This window comes from Vigna umbellata, chromosome 3 (genome assembly GCF_029865625.1).
Source record: "Vigna umbellata cultivar VRB3 chromosome 3, Vumbellata_1.0, whole genome shotgun sequence".
Classification (NCBI taxonomy): Eukaryota; Viridiplantae; Streptophyta; class Magnoliopsida; order Fabales; family Fabaceae; genus Vigna; species Vigna umbellata.
The window spans coordinates 2,864,344-2,886,555 of NC_142167.1; the positions used below are offsets into that span (position 1 = coordinate 2,864,344).

General features: G+C 33.9%; 1 protein-coding gene across 2 annotated transcripts; it reads right to left on the bottom strand.

Moving 5' to 3' along the window:
• Positions 1-1,254: 1,254 nt before the first annotated feature.
• Positions 1,255-7,178, bottom strand: LOC124832947 (Leucine-rich receptor-like protein kinase family protein). 2 transcript variants are annotated; one of them, XM_047307298.2, is made up of 4 exons: positions 6,281-7,176; positions 3,152-6,151; positions 2,394-2,783; positions 1,255-1,683 (listed from the first exon to the last, which is right to left on the bottom strand). In XM_047307298.2, exons 2-4 carry the CDS (start codon positions 6,087-6,089, stop codon positions 1,664-1,666), a joined length of 3,348 nt encoding a protein of 1,115 aa, XP_047163254.1. In that variant the 5' UTR covers positions 6,090-6,151; positions 6,281-7,176; the 3' UTR covers positions 1,255-1,663. The 2 variants fall into 2 exon arrangements, with proteins under 2 accessions (XP_047163254.1, XP_087967072.1); XM_088110946.1 differs by lacking the exon at positions 1,255-1,683 and having other exon boundaries at positions 2,389-2,783; positions 6,281-7,178.
• Positions 7,179-22,212: the final 15,034 nt, after the last annotated feature.

Consider the following 22,212-nt stretch of genomic DNA (forward strand, 5'->3'; position numbering starts at 1 on the left):
TAAATATGGGATACAGTTATATTTTACATATAATTTTAACTTTGATATTATAATTCTTTTGTTCTTACATAATATAATTTTTTCTATTTAATATATCAAAACCGTATTAAATTTTTTGAAAACTTTCAAATCTCTCATTGGAATTTGTCAGGTTAACTGGAGGTGAAAGAAGTTTGATGTCGACATGGAAACTATTATGCTCTAACAAACTATCATGTTTTTAGATGGAGTTTGTCACAAATAAAGGACTTAAACACCTTCATATTGTAAATAAATATATAATTAAGTTGCTAAGGTAACATTTCTAAAAGCTAATTAACTTCCTCCAACGCCTCAAATGAAAGATAAGAATAAATATCCTTCCTAAAAGAACTCTTATTATTAGTGTTGAGGAGGAGCCATATCTATCCTAAATACCTATGTTTTTTATGATGAAAAAAAAATGCTTTATGATTTCTTTCACAACAAATGACATAATTGATTTATTCTTATTGTGTTTGTGCTTGAGACAACAATTGATTTATCCTTATTGTGTTTGTGCTTGATACTTGATATATGCATTCATTGTTTGTAAATGAATCATGAGTTTAAACAGATTGAACATTACATCTCTGGTTGAAATAATCGATTAAGCAAAGTATATAATATGATAGTTTTTTTCATATATCATGATAAGCAAATATGATATGCTTAAAATCATAGTGTTAATTAATATAATTGGACAAATAAATAAATTAAGAATACAAATTATTCAATATTATTGAACATTCTTAATATTTAAAAAGATTAAATTGTTAATCTACCAACAAAAAAATAATAAACAATTATAATAATAAAAAGTGATGGAAAAACAATAAAATATTATTATTGATGAGTTACCAATCAATTCACCTTCAATCCGTTTGAAATCTATTTAAGTCACATTAATTGAGTCAAATTCAGTTTCATCCTATATTTTTTTTTCAAATACAAGTATGGATTCGTGATAAGCCGGGGTGAAGGATGATTTTAAAGTCATTTTATCTCCATCTCTTATCACATATAATCCAAAATAAAGTGGACAATAATTACAATGATGCACCATTGGTTTTATTTTTCATCTTTTCTTTTACCACCCTCAAAACCCGAGTAAGTTTTGGAGTTATCTTTTTCCTCATAAATATACACAGATTTTAAATTTAACTTGTATGAAGAGAGTAAGATAGACATCAAATTTCCACGTCCATTTGAAACTTGAAATAAGAAAACCCATACTTTCTACAAAGAAATATACATGTGACATTAAACAGCTTTAATGCTGCAAATTAGAATCTCTACAATTACAAGCCTCGTGGGAAAATAAGAAGGCGTATCAGAACTTTACAGCTTACATTTAGCCAAATTGTGTAAAACAATAAACAATAAGCAGAATGAACCTACTTTTGGACGATCTGTGTTCAAACTCATTATCATATACATCAAATAATGGATGCCTGATTGAGAAGAGTGAGGTTTGTTATATTAATAGAATGGTCATACATCTGAAGGTATAACAAATTGATTGTGACATTATCTTAGGTTAAGCTACTTATTCAGTTGAGCCAAGGAACCTTTTTGTCCGAGACTCAAGCATGTAGAAATGAAGCTGTACCAAAAACATGCTCTCTATAAATGAGTTTATAACTTACGACTTAGCACCATCATCTGCACAAACCATGACAACAAGCCAATTAGTTTTCCAAAATATCAGTACATTGATCAAGACAACAACTTTGGAATAAACTAGATATTTTGAGAATGTATGCAAATGGAACCAGAGAAAAATAATGTAATAACTTGGAGGACTGTTACTGGCTTTCTTCTTTGCGAACTCTTGTTTATGCCTGTATACACCGTGCAGTATTAACTTAGATGAACGATATCTATCAATGAAATAATTTAACCTTCATTACTCAATAGTGTTGGGTCTATCAAGAAAGAGGTTCACTGGGGAGATACAAACACTAATGAGATCTGAGCCCGAACCATATAAGGGATTGATACCATTCTCTATCCAAAATCTTAAGACAATGGATTAATAGGTCTTTGACCTTTATTTTCTATAATGCTCTACTCTTTCATTTCTATTAAATGTGAGACTTAGACTCACACTTGGATTCCCAACAAATAGTTAAATGTGAAGTGGTAGATTAGAGCACATTGCAAACAGGACAGTAATAGCATAGAAAACTGAGAAACAGTCTATGAGGAAACTGAATTCAAAACAATGCCTTTGAATATAAACATGAATAGGTTACCACATACAGATTCCAAAATGCATTAGGTGAATTGATCCTTTATTTGTAAACCCAAGCCATAATATTTTCAGGCATTAGCCGAAACAAATATGATTATGAACATTCAAGTTTTCTAACCTTTGGAAGAAATGGCATCATCCTCATCCAATGGAGACTCTGATGTAGGAGAGGTTGGTGAGTTGCTGACATATTCCCTGGCATCAATCAACATTGCAATGACCTCTCTCATAGTAGGCCTATTAAGTGGAGACGTGCTGGTACAAAACAGGGCAATTTTGAGAACAAGAGACATTTCTTCAACTGTCTTTGGAGCACTAAGATTCAATCTCTTGTCAAATAATTCAGATGTTGGTACTGATGCTTGAATTGCTCTTCTCACACAGGTGACTAGGTCACCACCTTGTTCCAAAGGTTGAACAGGTGACCTCCCAGTAACTAGTTCAAGCAAAACTACCCCAAAGCTATAGATGTCACACTTCTCAGTCACCTTCATCGTGTAAGCGTATTCTGAAAAAAGTAATTAAGCTACCATATGAAACAGAAGGATTACAATGAGTGTTACTGCTGATGAAAATAGAACAAACCCTTTTTCATACACAGCCAAGACTCAACAATTTATCTGTTGTGCCAAAATTTGGTAAAAGTATGACCTGTTTAGCTCACCATAATATCAACTCATAATAATTTGCATTAAACATTTTCATGTCTTTATGTGGCCTGCATTTTAATAATTTTTTTCCCTCCAAAGCATTGTCACATCTGACTAAAACCAGTATCGTAAAGTAAATCATAACAAAAGATTAAAATGTCACTCAATTACTTTGACAGGTAAAACTGCTGTAATTACTGCACCTATGTAATGAACATTTTCTCACCTGGGGCAATGTAGCCATAGGAACCAGCCACAGCAGACATGGATTTTGAGAAAGAAAAATCAATCAACTTTGCCAAGCCAAAGTCTCCAACGTGAGCCTGAAACACCTCATCAAGTAATATGTTGTTAGACTTTATGTCACGGTGAATAATTTGAGGTTTGCAGTCATAATGAAGATAGCATAAGCCTTCTGCTGCTCCAAGAGCAATTTTATATCGACTACTCCAATCCAGTGCACAAGTGATTGCACTTGAATGAAGTTGTTCACCAAGGCTTCCATTTTCCATGTATTCATATAGGAGAAGATTAGAATCCTCATGGTAGCAAAATCCATACAGCTTCACAATGTTCCTGTGCCTGATCTTACCAAGAGTTGAAATCTCGGCAAGGAAGCTTCGGTCAACATTATTTGCTCCTTCTCCTCGCGAATTCAGCTTTTTAACAGCAATCACTTCACCATCACTCATAATAGCCTTGTACACAGTGCCACAAGCTCCTCTTCCTAGAACTGCATTTTCTGAAAAGTTGCCAGTGGCTTCCAAGAGATCCTGGTATGTAAACCCTTCTTTAGGAAAGTAGTAGTTATCCAAGACATGAGTGTTAGTTTGCCCTTCAAGTGAGACAAAAGCATCATGGCCACGGTGCCTCATAGCCAAACATATCCACACTATGAAAATAAGAGAAACTAGTCCTACAACCCCGGAAATAATGCTCACTATTTTTTCCCTCGAGGAACCATTTCTGATCCAGCTTTGTTTTGCAGCATGAGAGGAAGCTATTGATGGATGGCAATGACTGGTACCGACACGGCACAAACCGTTGTTCCCAGCGAAGTTCGTGAAATCCATCTTTCTAAATGTAGTGGTGTCTGGAACAGTTCCTACTAGCTTGTTGTTAGATACATTGCACACTACAAGACTGAGAAGGTCACCAATTGATGTTGGAATCTCACCAATAAGTTGATTGTCATTGAGATAAAGTGACTCTAGCATTTGTAAGTTCCCAAGACTATCAGGAATTGACCCAGAAAGTTTGTTGTGGCTCAGGTTAAGAGCAATCTGAAGGGCCGCAAGTCTTCCCAAATGAATAGAAATGCTTCCTGAAAATTGGTTGCCACCTAGTTCCAGGTCTGTGAGCCGAATAAGATTCCCCAAAGAGCCTGGTATTTCTCCTGAGAGGACGTTATCAGAAACTTTTAAGAGCTCCAAGTTCACCAGGCTTCCAATTTCATTTGGAAGCATACCAGTGAAGTGGTTCCTGCTAAGATCAAGCCTCTGCAGTCTAACACAGTTTCCCAAATCTTGAGGAATGCTTCCACTGAAACGGTTAGAGGAAACATTGAATGTGACAAGTTGTTTCAAACTTCCAATCTCAGGCGGTAGATAGCCTTCAAAGTAGTTAGCTGACAAGAGAAGCCTCTCTAGATTCCTGAGTTGACCTATCCCGGTGTTTATCATCCCAGAAAATCGATTCTGATAGAGTTCAAGTGCAGTGAGATTGTGAAGTTCATACAGTTCAACAGGCAGGCTTCCTGTCAGCTGGTTGTCCCCCAGCATAAGCTGCACAAGAGATTTGCACGTTTTGAGGCTATAAGGAATATTTCCAAATAACCTATTTGACCCAAGGCTCAGGAATTGTAGCTTCTGATATCCACAAAGATGAAGAGGTATCATACCAAAAAGGTTGTTTGCAGATATATCAAGAATAGTAAGGTTCCTAATAGCTCCAAGCCGAGGAGGAATCACACCTTCAAGTTGATTGTCAAATAGCTGCAAATCTTCCATATGTGTAAGGTTTTCAAATTCAAGTGGAATTGTACCAGTCAAGTTATTTAGTGACAGGTCTAAATTTCTTAGCACCCTTAACTGACCGAGCTCCCTTGGAATATGACCCTGCAGGTTGTTTTCAAACAGATGAAGCAAGCTAAGATTAGAGATTAGGCCCAGCTCCTTGGGAATGATCCCAATCAAATGATTTTCAGATAGGTCTATCTCAATAGCATTTGTGCAGTTTCCTAGCTCAGGTGGAATTGTTCCGTTCAGCATGTTGGTGTACATGTACAACCTCTTCAACTGGGACAGCTTTCCCAGTTCCCTGGGGACACCACCAGTTAGTAAATTTTGGTGCAAAGCAAGCAATTCCAAGCTACTAATGTTTCCAATCTCAGGAGGAATCTCTCCAGAGAAAGAATTTTGCCACAGAAGTATAGTAGTGAGGTTCTGAAGCTTTTGAAGCTCCCTTGGAATAGAACCATCTAGCTGATTCTGTGCCAACCCCAATATCTCCAAGCTCTCACATTCACTGATTTCAGTAGGTATTGGTCCTGAGAGGGCATTCAGACCGGCCCTTATAACTCTAAGCTGCTTCAACTTTCTTATTGAAGAGGGAATTCTCCCAGTTAAATTATTGCTATAGATGACTAGCTCCTCAAGTGACACCAAATTCCCAAGCTCCTCCAGCACTTCATCATACATATAGTTTTCACACAGATAGAGCTTTTTAAGTGTTGTGATTTTCCAAAGAGGGGCCAGAAGGGGTCCGTGAAGCCTATTTGTGCAAAGGTCCAAAACCTCCAAACTACCACAGTCAACAAAACCATCAGGAATGGGGCCAGAGATGAAATTTTTTGACAAATTCAACTCGAGCAGCTTTGGAAGATTGCAGATGGTGGGAGCCAAAGTACCAGATAGATTAAGCTGGTAAAGTTTTACACAAGTTACCACTGAACCCGTGCAATATACACCAGTCCAATTGCAAGGAGTCAAATCAGACGAGTTCCAGTTGTAGAGATTGTTGTTTGGGTCATGAAGGGAAGCTTTGAACATCAAGAGACTTGACCCCTCTTGATTAACCGAATTCACAAGTACAATGCCAACGCAAAACAACATCATCACATAAACCCCATTGAGGAAGTGAAAACTATAGTCCACTGCCATCATTTCTCTCAAACAAACCAAAAAAGCATGAGGGGTTGGCTTGATTTTGCCAGGAAGAACAACAGCTGAAATGATTGAGCAAACAAAAGAGAGAATAAGGAAAAAGGTTTCACAAAAGCACGTGTGAACACGGGACAATCGAGAGGTTCAAGACAAAGCAGAAGAAGACAGAAAAAAAAGAAAAACAAGAGTACCGTGTTGTTAAAGAGAATGCTTGGCGGTGAGAGAGCAAACAAGTGAATGAAGCAGAAACCAATTGAGAAATTATTTACAACCCATTTGGTTACAAAGAAAAATAAATAGACCCACCAAAGCAATCAATACAAAACACTAGGATAAGAGAGAAAAAGACAGAGAGACAACATAACACAACACATAACATTGATTGATGAGGGCATGAAAGTGGAGGTGAACCGTGACTTGAGGATGGTCGAAGTAATGGGTCAACGCTACGTTGTTATTGTTGTGTTGAAGGAACTTTACAGCGAAGTGGCATGAACTATTTATCTTTGTGGTTTTTGCTGTACGTGTTCAACCTCTGGTGTGTGTGTGTGTGTGTTAATTGTTCTTGCTTCTTTGTTCTTGGTTGGTATTCTGGCAATCCACCACCTTATGCTGTGGACTCCATGCACTGTAACTATCATTCAACTTTGAAAGATTGAGTTGACTGGTTAACTATAAACGGTGCGGATTGAGAGGGACGTGACATGTAGATTCCTGAGGATCACGATCCCCGCCATTGTTGCTGGGCCTGCCAATTTGCCAAAATACTCAAAAACAAAGAAAACAAAAGGAAAATTTTGTGGGAAGTTTTCCTCTGCTTCATGTGTTGAGTCAGGAGAGTAATGATTTCACACATGGACTTCCATGGAGTCAGTGCCATAGTGCCTAATCACAGTTCAATTTCCAACCTATCTTTCTTCCTTTCACTGTTCACTCAAACAACTCTTTTCTCTCTTTTCAAAAATTGTATTCTCTTATCCTTATTTCAACACACTTTTAGTTTTATTACAAGGCTAATGCTTTTTCTACACTCCTAATTTTTTATATTTTGATATTATTTTTTTATACTTTTTATTTTCTAGGTGTGTTGTCTAGTTTTGAAACTAAGAGTGATAAGAATACTCATTCTAAACCGAAAGTGGTTAAATTCGGATTAGTTGTGTTGACTAGGAAGTCGTGAGAATTCTTGATGTAAACTTTGAAAAGTAAAACTTGTGTAATCTTAAAAAAGATTAGTAAAACATCCTTTAGAATTCTTAAAAGAGAACTACATATAGGTTACGTTGAGTGAAACAGTATAAAAATCTATAGTTTATTGTTTTGTTGTTCAAAACGTTTTGCATTTACTTATCTTATAAAAACTCGCGTCTAAACATCTTACAATCTTTATATATTCTATTTACAAGTAATTAGATGTTGTTTTGTAAAAGAAATTCAAAAATAATATTCACTCCACCTATAATGTGCAAAATATATTTAACTTAGTTTTTTAATATAAAACATACTTTAATTTCACATAAATTCATAAATTTATTATAAATACTATAATTTCATATTTTAGAAATTCTATAAAATCCACAAAATTTTAATGATATAAATCTTTTAAGAAATCATTACATTCTTACAAAAGTCTTTAAAAATATATTTTTTGTAAGTCTTTTAATATCTCGATTGAAAAAGCCTTAATTTACTATTTATAAATGTTGCACGTATTATTCTTCTACTAAATATTATCATATAAACATTTTTATCACAAAATTATTTAATGCTTTTTCTTATTCTTTATAGGTTTAATAATTCATATAGTCTTTATTTTTGGTGATTTTTTTAAATAGGTCTTACACTTTTTTTTTTGTCTCAATTGAGTCTTTATTGTTGAAAAATTGTAGCAATTACATTTTTGCCGTTAGTTTCGTACTAACATTGTTATAGAGATGTCACGTGCTAACTCATGGTTTTTTTGAATTTTTTAAATATTTTTTTATTTATTTTTATTTTTTATGTTTTTTGAAACATAAAATTTTTTGCCATGTGTCAAGCTGACATTGTGTCACGTGACAATGTTAGTGTGATGTGGCATTGATAATGTCATTTATCACTGTCAAGCACCGTGTCATTACATATGTCTCAATTCGCTCCTTGTATTTTTATTTGTTTCTATTTTTTTTGTTTTGAAAACTTTAATGCAATTAAGTTATTTTCATTAGTACTAAGTAAATAAAAATGTGTCATATGTTAGTTCATAACTTTTTTATTTTTCTAATAAAAAATATCAATTTGTATAAAAGAATTTTGTTAAGATTTATATAAAAATTAAATTTTGTTTGAATTTGAAGTGGAACAAAATTGTTTAATTTTAAAAAAAATTAAGACTAAATTGAGACAATAAAAATCAAGGACCAAATTGAGACAATAAAAATCAAGGACCAAATTGAGACAATAAAAATAAAGGGACCAAATTGGAAAAAATACAATGTGCAATAGTTAAATGTCCAAAAATTCTAAGAACTTTAAAATTTCTCTTACGGCTCCAAGACCTCTATTTGCTCCTACAATTCATGATAATTTAATCAAAGTATACCCTCAGTATCACTGATCAATAGAGAACCTTATGAAAAGATTCATATCTCAAAAGAGTGAAGAAAAACCCTACATGCAAAGACACCATAATTTAAGAACGAAGGATAGAAACCAACTTGCTCTAAATTTGAAATCAATCGGCTAGAAGTGAAGATCTCGCGTCAAGGAACCCTGAGACGGTGTCTGATCTTCCAATAGATGAGTAAAGAATTAAAGTTTCTAGAAAGAAAACAGATGATGTTTTAAAGAAAGAAGATTTTAGAGAGATGGTGCTTTTTAAATAATGAAACTCTTTGTAAGAAAATTCTATTTATAACGTTTATTATTTTGAAATAAAATAAAAGAATATCATTATTTAAAACATTATACTACATTTAATACTCTATTTTTTAGTTCTTACAATAACTTCAAATGTTAATTACTATATTTACTATATATTTGTCTTTATAATGTGTATTAAATTAGTATTTTATTTTTTAAAGTAAAATCAAATTACTGTAATTTAAGATACATAATCAATACAGCGAAATTATCTCGTTTATTTAAGTATGGTATTTTTATTTTGAATTCAATTTAAACTATTTTAAGAAAACACATAGGATCATTAGTATATAATATACAATACGAAACTATAATATTTAAAACTAGATAATATAACCAAATAACTCATTAAAAAAATTACAAGAGTTCAAAATTATTCAAAATTTAAACTATAAACAATTTAAAATATACTTCTTATCAATTAATTTAAAACAAATTCAATATAAAAGTATTATATTGGCATATTAATTCATGTTATTTTATATTTGTTAAAATTTTATTAGTAGCCTAATTTTAAAAATTTGTAAGTGTGCATCAATAATTTTTTGTGTCATTATTGTGTTCACTGTTGTGGTTGATAATTGCATAGTCCTTACTTGAACCAAATATAGATGTCCACTCGTTGTGTCAACCTTTCTCTCTCACAAATTCCTCATTATGCCTTCTATTGTTTTTGGTAAAGTTATGATTTTTTTATGTCACAATTACTAATAGTTCATTTTTATTTCTTTATAAATATATAACTTTTTAGTATTGTAAAATTTTTTCTTAAACTAATATGACTCAACTACATAAATATAGTCTAATCAAACAAATATGATATCTACCAAGACGAGAATTTAAACAAGGCGATGATATATGTAAATTCTATTTTTTGTTTTACATATGCCTAAAACCAATAAAATTCTATTTTTATTTAAAAAAAAGAAATAATTTATAAATAGTTAAATAAAAAAATTAAAAATATTAATTATTTATCAAGTGTTGGATAAAAATAAAAATAATTAAAGGTGTGCATATACAATTTTTTATGTATGATATGATCAAAGATAATAGTTATTATAGTTTAAAACTGTCTAACAATTCAATCATGAACCTGACCTATTAAACAATACTCTTAATCTCATTATATAAGTGTTGACATTCATCAATCAAAAACAACCATTTAATTTAATTAAGTGTTTTGGTTTTTTTAAAGGTTTCAAATGTTAATTTTGTTGCACCAAAACAATATCATATTAAACATAATTATGTAATATGAAATCTTAACTAGACTAATATTAATAAAAACATGAATTATTTGTCATCACATAAAAAATAAAAACATAAATATGAAAAATCAAGCAAAACATATATATAAAATACATAATGTATCGTACCTAGTGGAGACCGAACGGTTAACATTTGGTACCGATCGGTCCATTCACTCATGACCGTTCGGTTCATCTACTACAGTCAATCATGTCAAAGATTGGGCCGCAATTGGGCCAATGTTTAAGTTATTAGGTCAATAGTCGAGTAGATGATGAAATAATCAAAGAATATCTAATTAAAGATATTGATAAGCAGGTTATAAACAACCAACCAGATTTTTAGGTAAGTCTGTTTATATTTTATTGGGCTTATATCAGCTTAAGGTCCATGAGACAATATAAATAAAGAGTCAGGGCCACCAGAGAGATTCAACTCACACTTATGACACCCAAACATTCAACAGTGAAACCCTTCACTAAATACTCAACTAAGAACCAAGGTTCTTCAAATTCATGCCTAAGAGAGAAGAAAGACAAGCAGCTCAGACAATCCCAGCTTTCGAAAGGAAGAAAGACGCGTCGGAAACACATAGTAAATTTTTTTTTACAACAAATTAAATAATTTTAAACATAGAAGACTTATATATATATTTCTTTTAGTTTCAATAATTAATATTAAGATGGTATCTTTTAGAATAAAATCCTTTCACACAGTACAAGAAGTAGACGCAAGATTTGAACACTTATCTGGCTTATGTATGGAAAACTCCTCATGAGTGGTATATTATGCTTTCCTTTCTACTACTTTTTATTTTATGAGTCATCATCTCTATAATTGATTCTGTTTCAAATGAAATTATTAGATGATCTTAGAATGACAGCATTGCCCATTGATGAATTTGGTGAATGTATCTGCAAAAAGTAGTAGGTAGCCCAACCATGCATGGTAGGTATATAGCCTAATTTAGATAAGAAATTTTATCAAAGTCTAGCTAAACCTTTCTGACCAATATCCATACCTTGCAGTATTATTTATAACGCAAATAATTAATATAAACTCAAATAATAATTTCTCCTACATATTTAAGAAAAAAAATAAGAATATCTTATTAAATAGACTGTTTTTTATTTCGATCTTTACATTTATATTTATTCTTTTTGCGTTTTCATGCCGTTTCGTTTACATCTTCAAGCTATACTAAATTTGATAATTAAAAAGAATTTTTAATATATTTTAAAATATTAAAATAATTATAGTTGTACTTTTCGTAAAAGTAATTTTAAGATATTTATTCTTAAACTTTTTTGAAACAAGTTTTTTGAAAATTTTGAAACATGATATATGTAAAAGTATTTTTGGAATAGAGTTCTCTAACATGCTTTCCGAGAAATATGAAATACATTATCAAACAAGCTTTTCTCAGTAAAATTTTTGAAATAACCCTTTTATAATATATATATATATATATATATATATATATATATATATATATATATATATATATTGTTTTGATTTATTTGTGTTTATATTTTTTTTACTCATTGTTTCAATTTTTATTAAATAGTGTCATCCTTTCCTTTAAATTTAAATTGACGTTCATGAATTTAAATTTAAAGCTTACTTATTAATTTGATTTTTATATTTTTTTCTTAATTAATTGAGTTTCTATACTTTTTATATAGAGACGATGTTATTTTTTTTGTGAAATCCAAAAGTCATAATTGGATTTGTGTGATCATCTCCGATGAAGTAGTACACAAAAATAAAAATCTTGGATATGTAATATTGGATCTGAAGGAGGTGGTGATCTCAGTATGATTATAGAAGGAGTTGGAAAGAGAACAGAGAGTTTGGACTTGCAATTGTTTACTTTCTAAATATGTTAACGTTGATTTTATGAAAGGATTGATCGTTATTTAATATATATATATATATATATATATATATATATATATATATATATATATATATATATAAATTAAACTACTAAATAAATATTTTATTAGATTGTTATGTGGTCAATTTCTAAATAGCATTAAAATGGAAAGGATCACATGAATTCTATTTAACAAAAACTAAGATTTAAATGAGTAAAAAAATAATATAAAATCGAAAATGTGAAATCACACGTAAATTCTAGAAATGTAGGGTTTGAATAGAGTTTAAAACTTTTCACAATAAAGTATTAAACCTTGTTTGTAAGGATATGTTACTCATAGGCGTTGACTTTGGCATAGGTGTTTAGCCTTTTGTGAGAAGTCAAATGCTATGTTGCTTGTACAAGTTGAGAAGATAAAAAGGCATTGAGAAAACATTCTCATAATGTCTTTTATCTCTTAACGTTCTTCTAACCAATGCAAAACTTTAGAATAAAGCTTTGATCTTTATGATCTGCATAGATAAAGAGAAACAACACAATAGATTCTTGCATATTCATATATTGCATTTAAAACGTTAGATGTTCATTAATGTTTAACATGGTATGTGTTCTAGCATTTATGCAAAATTTGTTTAGAGTAACGCATATTGTTTAGGATTTGTTAACACATATATTGTGTTTAGTGGTTATCCTATACGATTCTTTTTATAGACGTTATTTCTATAAGACCCAAGAAAAATGTGGTAAATAGGGAATAAAGTGGTAATGAGACTTGAGTATTATTGTTTTGTAATTGGTGTGTAATGCTTAGGTGTTTCTTTTTATGATTATAATTGGTATGGTTATTACTAATGTTATTGTTGATTAAGTAGAACCGACGATTGGTATGTTGTCATTTGATGTTTTATGTGTGTGTGTGATATTGCCTTAGTTAAGGAAAACTTTTGTTTTATTTGTATTTTTGTATCCAAGGGCAAAATGGTCTTTTATCTTTATTAATTGGTGTATAAATTATTTTAGTTGGTGTGGAAAGCAAAAGAATGAAAATAAAATCTAAATAAAATAAAAAGCTACGTGAACTTTAGAAAGATTTGGTGGTTGGTGGTATTTTAAAAAGAAGATAAGATAAAATAAGAGAGAAAATCTTGGTGGTTTTATAGATTAAGTGAGAGATATTATTTTAACCAAAAAAAGATAGAGATAGAATAAAATAAGATAAATACAAAAGGAGAGAAAGGGGTCTACACATTGTTACCCTAATTCTAAAAACGAAATTGAGAGAGATAATGAAGAGAAAAGACGTTTCTAGAAGAAAAGAGGAAGAGTTGTAGAAAACCTTAGTGCAAAAGAGGATTTGTGGTGTTTTTGGAGTATAGATAAAGTCCTAGTATTGGCCAAGGTATAGAGAAAATTACCTTTGTTTGATTTCTTATTTGTTTGTATGATGAATATGGCTTCTTTTTTGTTATCTTGAAAGGGTTATGTTGATTTGATGCATGTGGATGCATGAGAATATGTTTTGCATGGTGATAGGGTTCTATCATGGTTGTTTAGATTTTCCCTGTGAATGTATGCATGATTTTGATGGGTTATTCGAAGAATCAAGTTATAATTGTTTTAAAAGCACTTTTGTAGTTTGTAAATGTATTAGGAAAGATTTCAACTTGTAAACACTTAGAAATCTCATATCTTTCAGTTAGTTACGTATATAACCAATTATATGGTAGAATAATCGATTATCATGAGCCTTCTTGAAAAACCATTTTGCTCTGGAATAATTGATTATTACTCCAAATAATCGATTATCACTAGTCTTGATGAGAACTGCACAAGTCCCTGGAATAATCGATTGTTCCTCAGAATAATCGATTATCACTTTTTGAAAAAACCTGTAACTGACTTAAATAATCGATTATCACTAACAATAATCGATTATCATTGGCAGTTGTAATCTGTCTTTTCACTTCAGACCAATTGTCTATATATAGTTTTTTTTAAAACCCTTAGAGGGTTAACTCAGAGCTTTTTAAGAATATAGTGTAACTGAGGAAATTTTAAAACCCCTAGAGGGTTCATTGCATTGCCTGGTCTCGTGAATAGGAGAAGCTCGCGCTTTGTGGGTCAAAGGTCGGAGCGGTTCTCTTCGAGTTGGAAACACTGCTGTTCTTCCAGTTCGTTGGTCGGAGGAAGATTCTGACTACACTGTTCCAGTTCTTTGGTCGAAGGAAAGTGTGGTTGCTTATTTCCGGTTCGTTGGTCGAAGGAAGCACCTTTCCGGTTCGTTCATCGAAGGAAGGTTTTATCTTTCTCTTTTATTCACCCTATTGTAAATCTGTGAAACTGATTTTTAGTGAAAACGTTGATCACTTTTTATAGTGATTAACAACTCGACGTAGAATCTTTTGATTCGAACCAGGATAAAAATTCTATGTTGAATTTTTCTACTCCCTACACTCTTTACATTTTCTGCACATCAACTGTTCGATAAATTTTCTCTAAGAAAACTAACTTTATAAAAATGGACCATTTTTAACTTAAGTTGTGACCGAACACGCTTTCCACTTATTTTATTCCGCTGCGTGACTCTACAATTCTGGTTGTCCTGATACCGACAAGAAGTAATGTGTTGTCCTTCAAAATGGTTAATTGTTATGTATGGGTAAGACTAATAAGCCTTTGGGAATGTATGAACGTGTACATAATGGATCCCTATTCTCTATTATAAGTTGTTAAGTAATAATCAATGGTTTTACTTGACTGTTGACTTTTAGTTAGTGTAAGAACAGTAATGAAAACACTTAAAATCTGTTCACATATATAGACTTAGAAAGTGGTGCTCTTAATTGGAATATTTTAAATGGGTAAAGTACAATAAATCTAGAATATATGATTGGTATGTCAAAAAAATTTAAATTACTACATTTTTGTGACACTTGAAATTTGGGATGTTACATATAGCCAATGATGAATCCACCTACAAAAGACTCTACGCTCAAGTTAGTAAGAGAGTTGAAATATTATAAGTAAGAGAGAATGAGTATCAGAGTGAGTGTCTGTATTCCATGAAGAATACCAAAATATATTTTATAGGATTTTCGGGCATTAGGCCTATGTTACAAAACAGGTAATATGTTATCAAATAATATCAGTAAAATAATCACTTACTTCAAATAAATAAATAATAATTGTATAGTATGATATTTAGGCCGAACGGTTAGAATCCAAGATCGATCGGTCTACCTACAGCAACAGCGCTCGTCAACTCTACTGTAGCAGTGCTCGTCAACTCTATTGTAGCAGCGCTCGTCAACAAACCAGGTCAAATGATGTTGTGCCACAACACTCGTCAACCAGGTCAAACTAGGTTACAAGGTGTTGGGCCACAGTTGGGCCAACATTTAAGTTATCGGATAAAATATTTGATTAAAGATATTCATAAAGCTGTTTATGAGAAACTGACCAGATTTTAAGGTAAATCTGTTCAAGGTAAGGTTGTTTATATTTTATTAGGCTTGTGATAACCTATAAATACAGGGCCAAGGCTAAAGGCCAGGTACGTTCCATTCACACCCTACTGAGTTCATAATACTCAAATACAATAACATTCATTTGTGAGCGATAGCTCCTTCCACAGACGCCTAACTTGAGTGTCGGAGTGCCTTTGCAGGTACATCCCCCCTCTGCTGGTGAACGAGAACGAACGGAGCGACCCATCGAAGGACGAGCGCGCGATCTATATTGCAGGAGAGCGACCGGAAAATTCATCCAAAAGCGGCAAAGTCACGTCACAAAGGTTAGTGTCTCGGTACCACAAAATCCCTACCGAAAACTTTTGGCGCCCACCGTGGAGTCGAGAGCAGATAGAAGAAGCCTAAAATGGTGACCATGAGGAGCATGGACGAATAGCAGACCACCAGAGGACTGATAGCACAAATGCAAGCGAAGATGTAGGCTTAGGCATGAACCATGCAAGAACAACTGCAAATGCAGATGCAAGCATAGCAAGAGATGCAGCGAAATCACGTAGAGGAGATTGTGGCACTGAGGGTAGAGCAAGGCCATATCGAATGGTCAGCTCAGAACTTGGTGTCCACAATCAACCGAGGTAACAACAATCAAAATGAAAACGATGGAAGTCGTAATCGACAGCCATCTCAGCACACCAACCCGAACGGTCGGGGAAGGAGAGAATCGTCCCCCCCGCAAACCGGTCGACCCTCTAGTTTACTCCCTTTTACGGCAGCCATCATGCAAACTCCAATGCCAGAGAAGAATCCTCCTGTATTAGATAAGTATGATGGCTCGGTAGATCCCGACAACCATCTCAAGATCTTCACCAATGTAATGGCGTTCTACACAGACAATGATTCGGTTATATGCATAGCCTTCTCCTTATCACTCAAGGATGAGGCATTAGAGTGGTATAACACTCTTCCCCCAAACACAGTGGATTCCTTCGCCACTGTGGAAACCCTCTTTAGAAGGCAATATGCCTCTAATCGGAAACAGGAGATAACACCGACGGAATTGATAAATACTAAGCAAGAGAAAGGGGAAACTTTAAAGGCCTTTATGAAAAGGTATACTGATACCGCACGGCGAGTTAAAGAGGTCAATCACTCTTTTATCATCAACAATTTGCCTTCATGCCTAAGACCAGGATATTTTGCTGAAAAATTGTATGCGACCACCAAAAACTATGGAAGAACTTCAAGAGAAGGTCACTGAGTTTATTCGCATCGAGGACATGAGGAACTCAAGGAAGAAACAACAACTAGAATTCTCTGAGGGAAGCAACAAAAGAGAAGGAAAACGATCGTTCAACAACAACGACAAAAATGAAGGTCTTCCTCACAGAGATTTTATCCGAACGCCCAGATTTAATCATTATACAACCCTCAACGCACCTAGGGCAGAAGTTCTCGAAGAAGCCCTTAATGATGAACTTCTTACAATCCAAGAGAAGTGTTCTCCAAAAAACGCTGACAAATGAAAGAGCTGCCGGTTTCATTTGAACCATGGTCATACTACAGAAGAATGTGGAGCATTGAAGGATGAAATAGAAAGGCTCATCCGAGTAGGACATCTCCAAAAGTATGTAAAGGGGGAGGGAGCCCAAATAAGAAGCCCCCTAGAGGAAGATCTCTACGCAGAAGTCTCAAACGGTCATACTGAAGGGAGGAGCAAGGATGAGAATACAATCGCAGGCGTAGTCGAGACCGTGAGCGGGAACGATCGATTCGTGGGCGTATCGATTAAACAATACTATCATGTTTTATTGACATAGACTTTTGTTGTTTCAATTCTTTTGTTGAAGTAAATAATGTCGAACAATTTTTATTCAACTAAGTGTTCAAGTATTCAATTGCTCGTCCATTAGGCCTTATGTATTCGGCCATTCGGCCTCACATGTATTCAGCCATTAAGCCTCACAAGCATTCGACCATTCGGCCTCACAAGTATTCGGCCTCATAGTGCAGATGACAGGATTATAAACAAAAACCACTCGGCCAAGAAGAATACAAAGTCAGAGCAAGTAAGCCCATCACGCTTGGCCATCGGGAAGTTCTCTCACGAACTCCTATGCTTAAGTCCGAGCAAGCTCAGCCATTGGGAAGTTCCCTAGCGAACTCCTATGCTTAAGTCCGAGCCAACTCGGCCATCGGGAAGTTCCCTCGCGAACTCCTATGCTTAATTCTGAGCGAGCTCGACTATCGGGAAGTTCCCTCGCGAACTCCTATGCTTAAGTCCGAGCTAGCTCGGCCATCAGGAAGTTCCCTCGCGAACTCCTATGCTTAAGTCCGAGTGAGCTCGGCCATCGGAAAGTTCTCTCGTGAACTCCTATGCTTAAGTCCGAGCCAGCTCGGCCATCGGGAAGATCCCTCATCAAATCCTATGCTCAAGTTTTTAATCATCTACATTTCGGTCACTCGACCATTCGGCCTAAGTCTTTCGGCCATTTGGCCTCACAGTCTTTCGGCCATTTCGCCACCTAGCGTATTGCATATAGGGACACACTCCCTTTGGGACATGTTCGCCCAAGAACACCCAAGCGTATTAAATATGGGGATACACTCCCTCTGAGACATGTTCGCCCAAGAACACCCAGCAAATCTAGGGGCCACCCCCTAGTCTAGGTCATGTTCGCCGAAGAACAGCTAGCACACGCCAACATAAAGGCAATCTACCTATCATGGAACCAGGCGGGGGGGGGGGGGGGGGGGGGGGGGGGGGGGGGAGGGGAGGGGGGAGGGGGGGGGGGAGGGGGGAGGGGGGGGGGGGGGAGGGGGGGGGGTTACAAACTCTACCGGACGGTCATAAACCCATCAAGGCAACAAGAACATTTGATAACAGGTAATTACTGAATAGATGTCCTAAAACACAAAAGTATCAACACACAAGTCATTCACATTATAGGTACAAAGTACTTCAAACAAATTCAAAATGATAATAGAAAGCAAGTCAAAGTGTTCAAATTGGAAACACATTAAAGTTATCCTATCAAAGATTTACAATGTCAACAACGTTGATAGAGGGGGCTGTCGGATCCTCCTTCCGAACTTCCTCACAGAACGGTGCACAGTAAAGGACCTCCACGTCGAACGTCACTCTAAAGTCCTATAGTTAGCCCGTCCATAAAAACCGAACTGTTAACTCGGACTTGGGGGGCATTATGTATAGTATGATATCTAGGTCGAACGGTTAGCATCCAAGACCGATCGATCTACCTACAGCAGCAGCGCTCGTCAACTCTAGTGTAGCAGCGTTCGTCAACTTTAGTGTAGCAACGCTCGTCAACAAACCAAATCAAATGATGTCGGGCCACAATGCTCGTCAACCAGGTTACAAGGTGTTGGGCCACAATTGGGCCAACATTTAAGTTATCAGATAAAATATCGGATTAAATATATTCATAAAGCTGTTTATGAGCAACCGACCGAAGTTTAAGGTAAATCTGTTTAAGGTAAGTCTGTTTATATTTTATTAGGCTTGAGATAACCTATAGATACTAAGGCTAAGGCTAAAGGCCAGGTACGTTCCATTCACATTCTACTCACGCTCTACTGAGTTCATAATACTCAAATACAATAACATTCATTTGTGAGCGACAACTCCTTCCACAGACGCCTAACTTGAGCTTCGGAGTGTCTTTGCAGGTACATCCCCCTCTGCTGGTGAAGGAGAACGAACAAAGCGACCCATCGAAGGACGAGCGCGCGATCTATATTGCAGGAAAGCAAGCGGCAAAGTCATCCTGAAGTGGCAAAGTCACGTCAGAAAGGTTAATGTCTCGGCCCCACAAAATCCCTACCGAAACAATAATAATAATCACGTGATATCTTACCATAAATAATAACAATAATATCAAACATATTACTCACGATTATTATTAATATGTGAATATTTTTCCAAATAGATGTATTTTGGGCTGTTCGAATACAACGAGACTTAATGGACCTTGTTGGGCCACATTCTTTTAGCATATATATTGGGAGTGTTACTCCCTCCACCACCACAGGTTGTTCCCTAAACCTCTCCATTCCCATTTTGTCCTGTAGTTAAAAGTTTTTTCTTATAAGGGTTGACGTAAATCAAGATCGTATCTCCCACCCCTTCACTTTTTTAAAATCCTAATTTTGCAGCCCCCACCCCTCACTTTTCTCTTTCAACGATTTGTTTTATTTTTTAACAATCTTTTTATACATAAAAAATATTACAAAAATTATTAAATTATGTAAAATCTACACAAATAAACATTTACAATGTTCAGAAATAAAAAATAATAATAAACTAAAAACAAAACAAAAATTAAAAGTGTTGAAACGTGAAGGCTTGAACGGATGTGGGAAATCCCTTCAGCCTTCGACGGATCTCGATATCCGTGGACGTATCTCAAGATTCGTTGAAGGCTGAAGGATTTCCCACGTCCGTTCAAGCCTTCACGTTTCTCTTCTTCTTCCTCTTACACAACACACCAGATACATCCATTTACATATCACATATACAAAAAGAATTAAGCTTTAACCACAAAAATGTGCAAGGGAAGAATAAATGAAGAGAAAGATGGAGGGTGTGGGGGCTCTATGTGTGTGAAGAAGAGAGGAAGAAAGAAAGTAAGGGGGTGTGGGCTCTGTGTGAAGAAGAGAGGAAGAGAGAAAGTGAGGGGTGAGGTTTGTGTGTAATTAGAGAAAGAGAAAAGTGAGGGGGTGGGGCTGCAGAATTAGGATTTTTAAAACGGTAAATAAAGTTAAATGATAAAAGTTAAAAAATTTTAACCTAAGATATTTTTGGAATAAGAAAAAATTCTGAGGAGGTGTAGGAAGCCGTTGAAGTGGTAGAGGGAGTAACTCTCATATATTGAGTCAGATGGGTACAAATTAATATATTAATAATAATTAATTTATCAAATATTTAAGACATTAGAAATAAAATGTCTCCGATATAATCTCCATTATAATAATTCAAAGAAAAAAATATAATTCTTCCGGTCTTCATATATTATACCTTGAAAATAAAGTTGCAAAAGAATGATTAAATATGTTTATAATGTCAAAACCTCAACATGAAATTAAAGTTTGTTTATGTCTCAAATTATAATATATTTTATTCTTCAAATTTTAAAAACAAATAAATATAATACTTTATTCAATGATATTAACTTTTGAGGAGTTAAATGATCTCTCAGCTTAACATTTAAACTGAAAGTTATCAAAGTGTATAAACATATCAAAATCAAGCAAGAATGTCATTTTACATATAAAAAAAGTTTAAGGCATTTAAATTGTAATAACTATATTTATTCATTTTTAAAGTTTGAAGATGAAATTTTACAAAAATTTAGAACAAAAATAAATTTTAATTTTAAGTTAAAATTTAAAAATTGAAAACATATTTTAAAAAAATCACACGGTGAAAAATTAAACATAAATAATTTGTCGGCTTAATTACCTACTTAGTCCCCATGTTAGGAGGTAATTTTCTGTTTAGTACCCGGTTTTAAAAATGTAGGCATTTGGTACCTATGTTTTGAAATTTGTATCAATTCAATCCTATCCGTTATATTGTAAGTAACGGCGTTAACTGTTTAGTACCCGGTTTTAAAAATGTAGGCATTTGGTACCTATGTTTTGAAATTTGTATCAATTCAATCCTATCCGTTATATTGTAAGTGAAGATAATGTTGATGAAAGGGATACTACAATTGGGTGGCAAAGGAGAAAGATTATGAATTTGGAAAAATCACTTTTGGTTTGTCAGAGAAGGGAAAAGGTCTTAATCTGGATGTTATGTTTGATGGGGTTGATTAATATCGTCTTTGTATGTGTTATATTTTAATTTTGTTGAAGTGTTGATGGAGTTTGACCCTTTAGTTGTCGTAAACCTCTAATTGTAATGCGGATGAAAATTACATTCTAATATAACCATCTTCTTCATTAAATACAATGGCATTAGAAGCACAATCTCATAATCTTTCTTCTTTGCCACCCAATTGTAGTATCCTTTCATCAACATTATCTTCACTTACAATATAACGGATAGGATTGAATTGATACAAATTTCAAAACATAGGTACCAAATGCCTACATTTTTAAAACCGGGTACTAAACAGTTAACGCCGTTACTTATAATATAACGGATAGGATTGAATTGATACAAATTTCAAAACATAGGTACCAAATGCCTACATTTTTAAAACCGGGTACTAAACAGAAAATTACCTCCTAACATGGGGACTAAGTAGGTAATTAAGCCTAATTTGTCTCAACACTTAATATTTGTTTCAATATATTCTGTAAGGTTCATTTATAAATGAACATTCATTCTGAACTTATTTATTCCATTGGTATAAAATTTTCTCTAGCATTACCCAGTTACATAAGTTTGAATTCTAGTGTTAACACAATTTTTTTAAAAATAAGTGAATAATAAAAACATTAAATTCCACATTTGAAAACATCTAGATGTTAGATGTCACAATTAATCGTAATAATGTTCTGAGGACGAATTTATGATCAAAAGACAAAGCATCTAGATTAAGCAATTACAAATATTATTCATCAAACAGTTAAAGTTGAAGGGTGAAAAAAA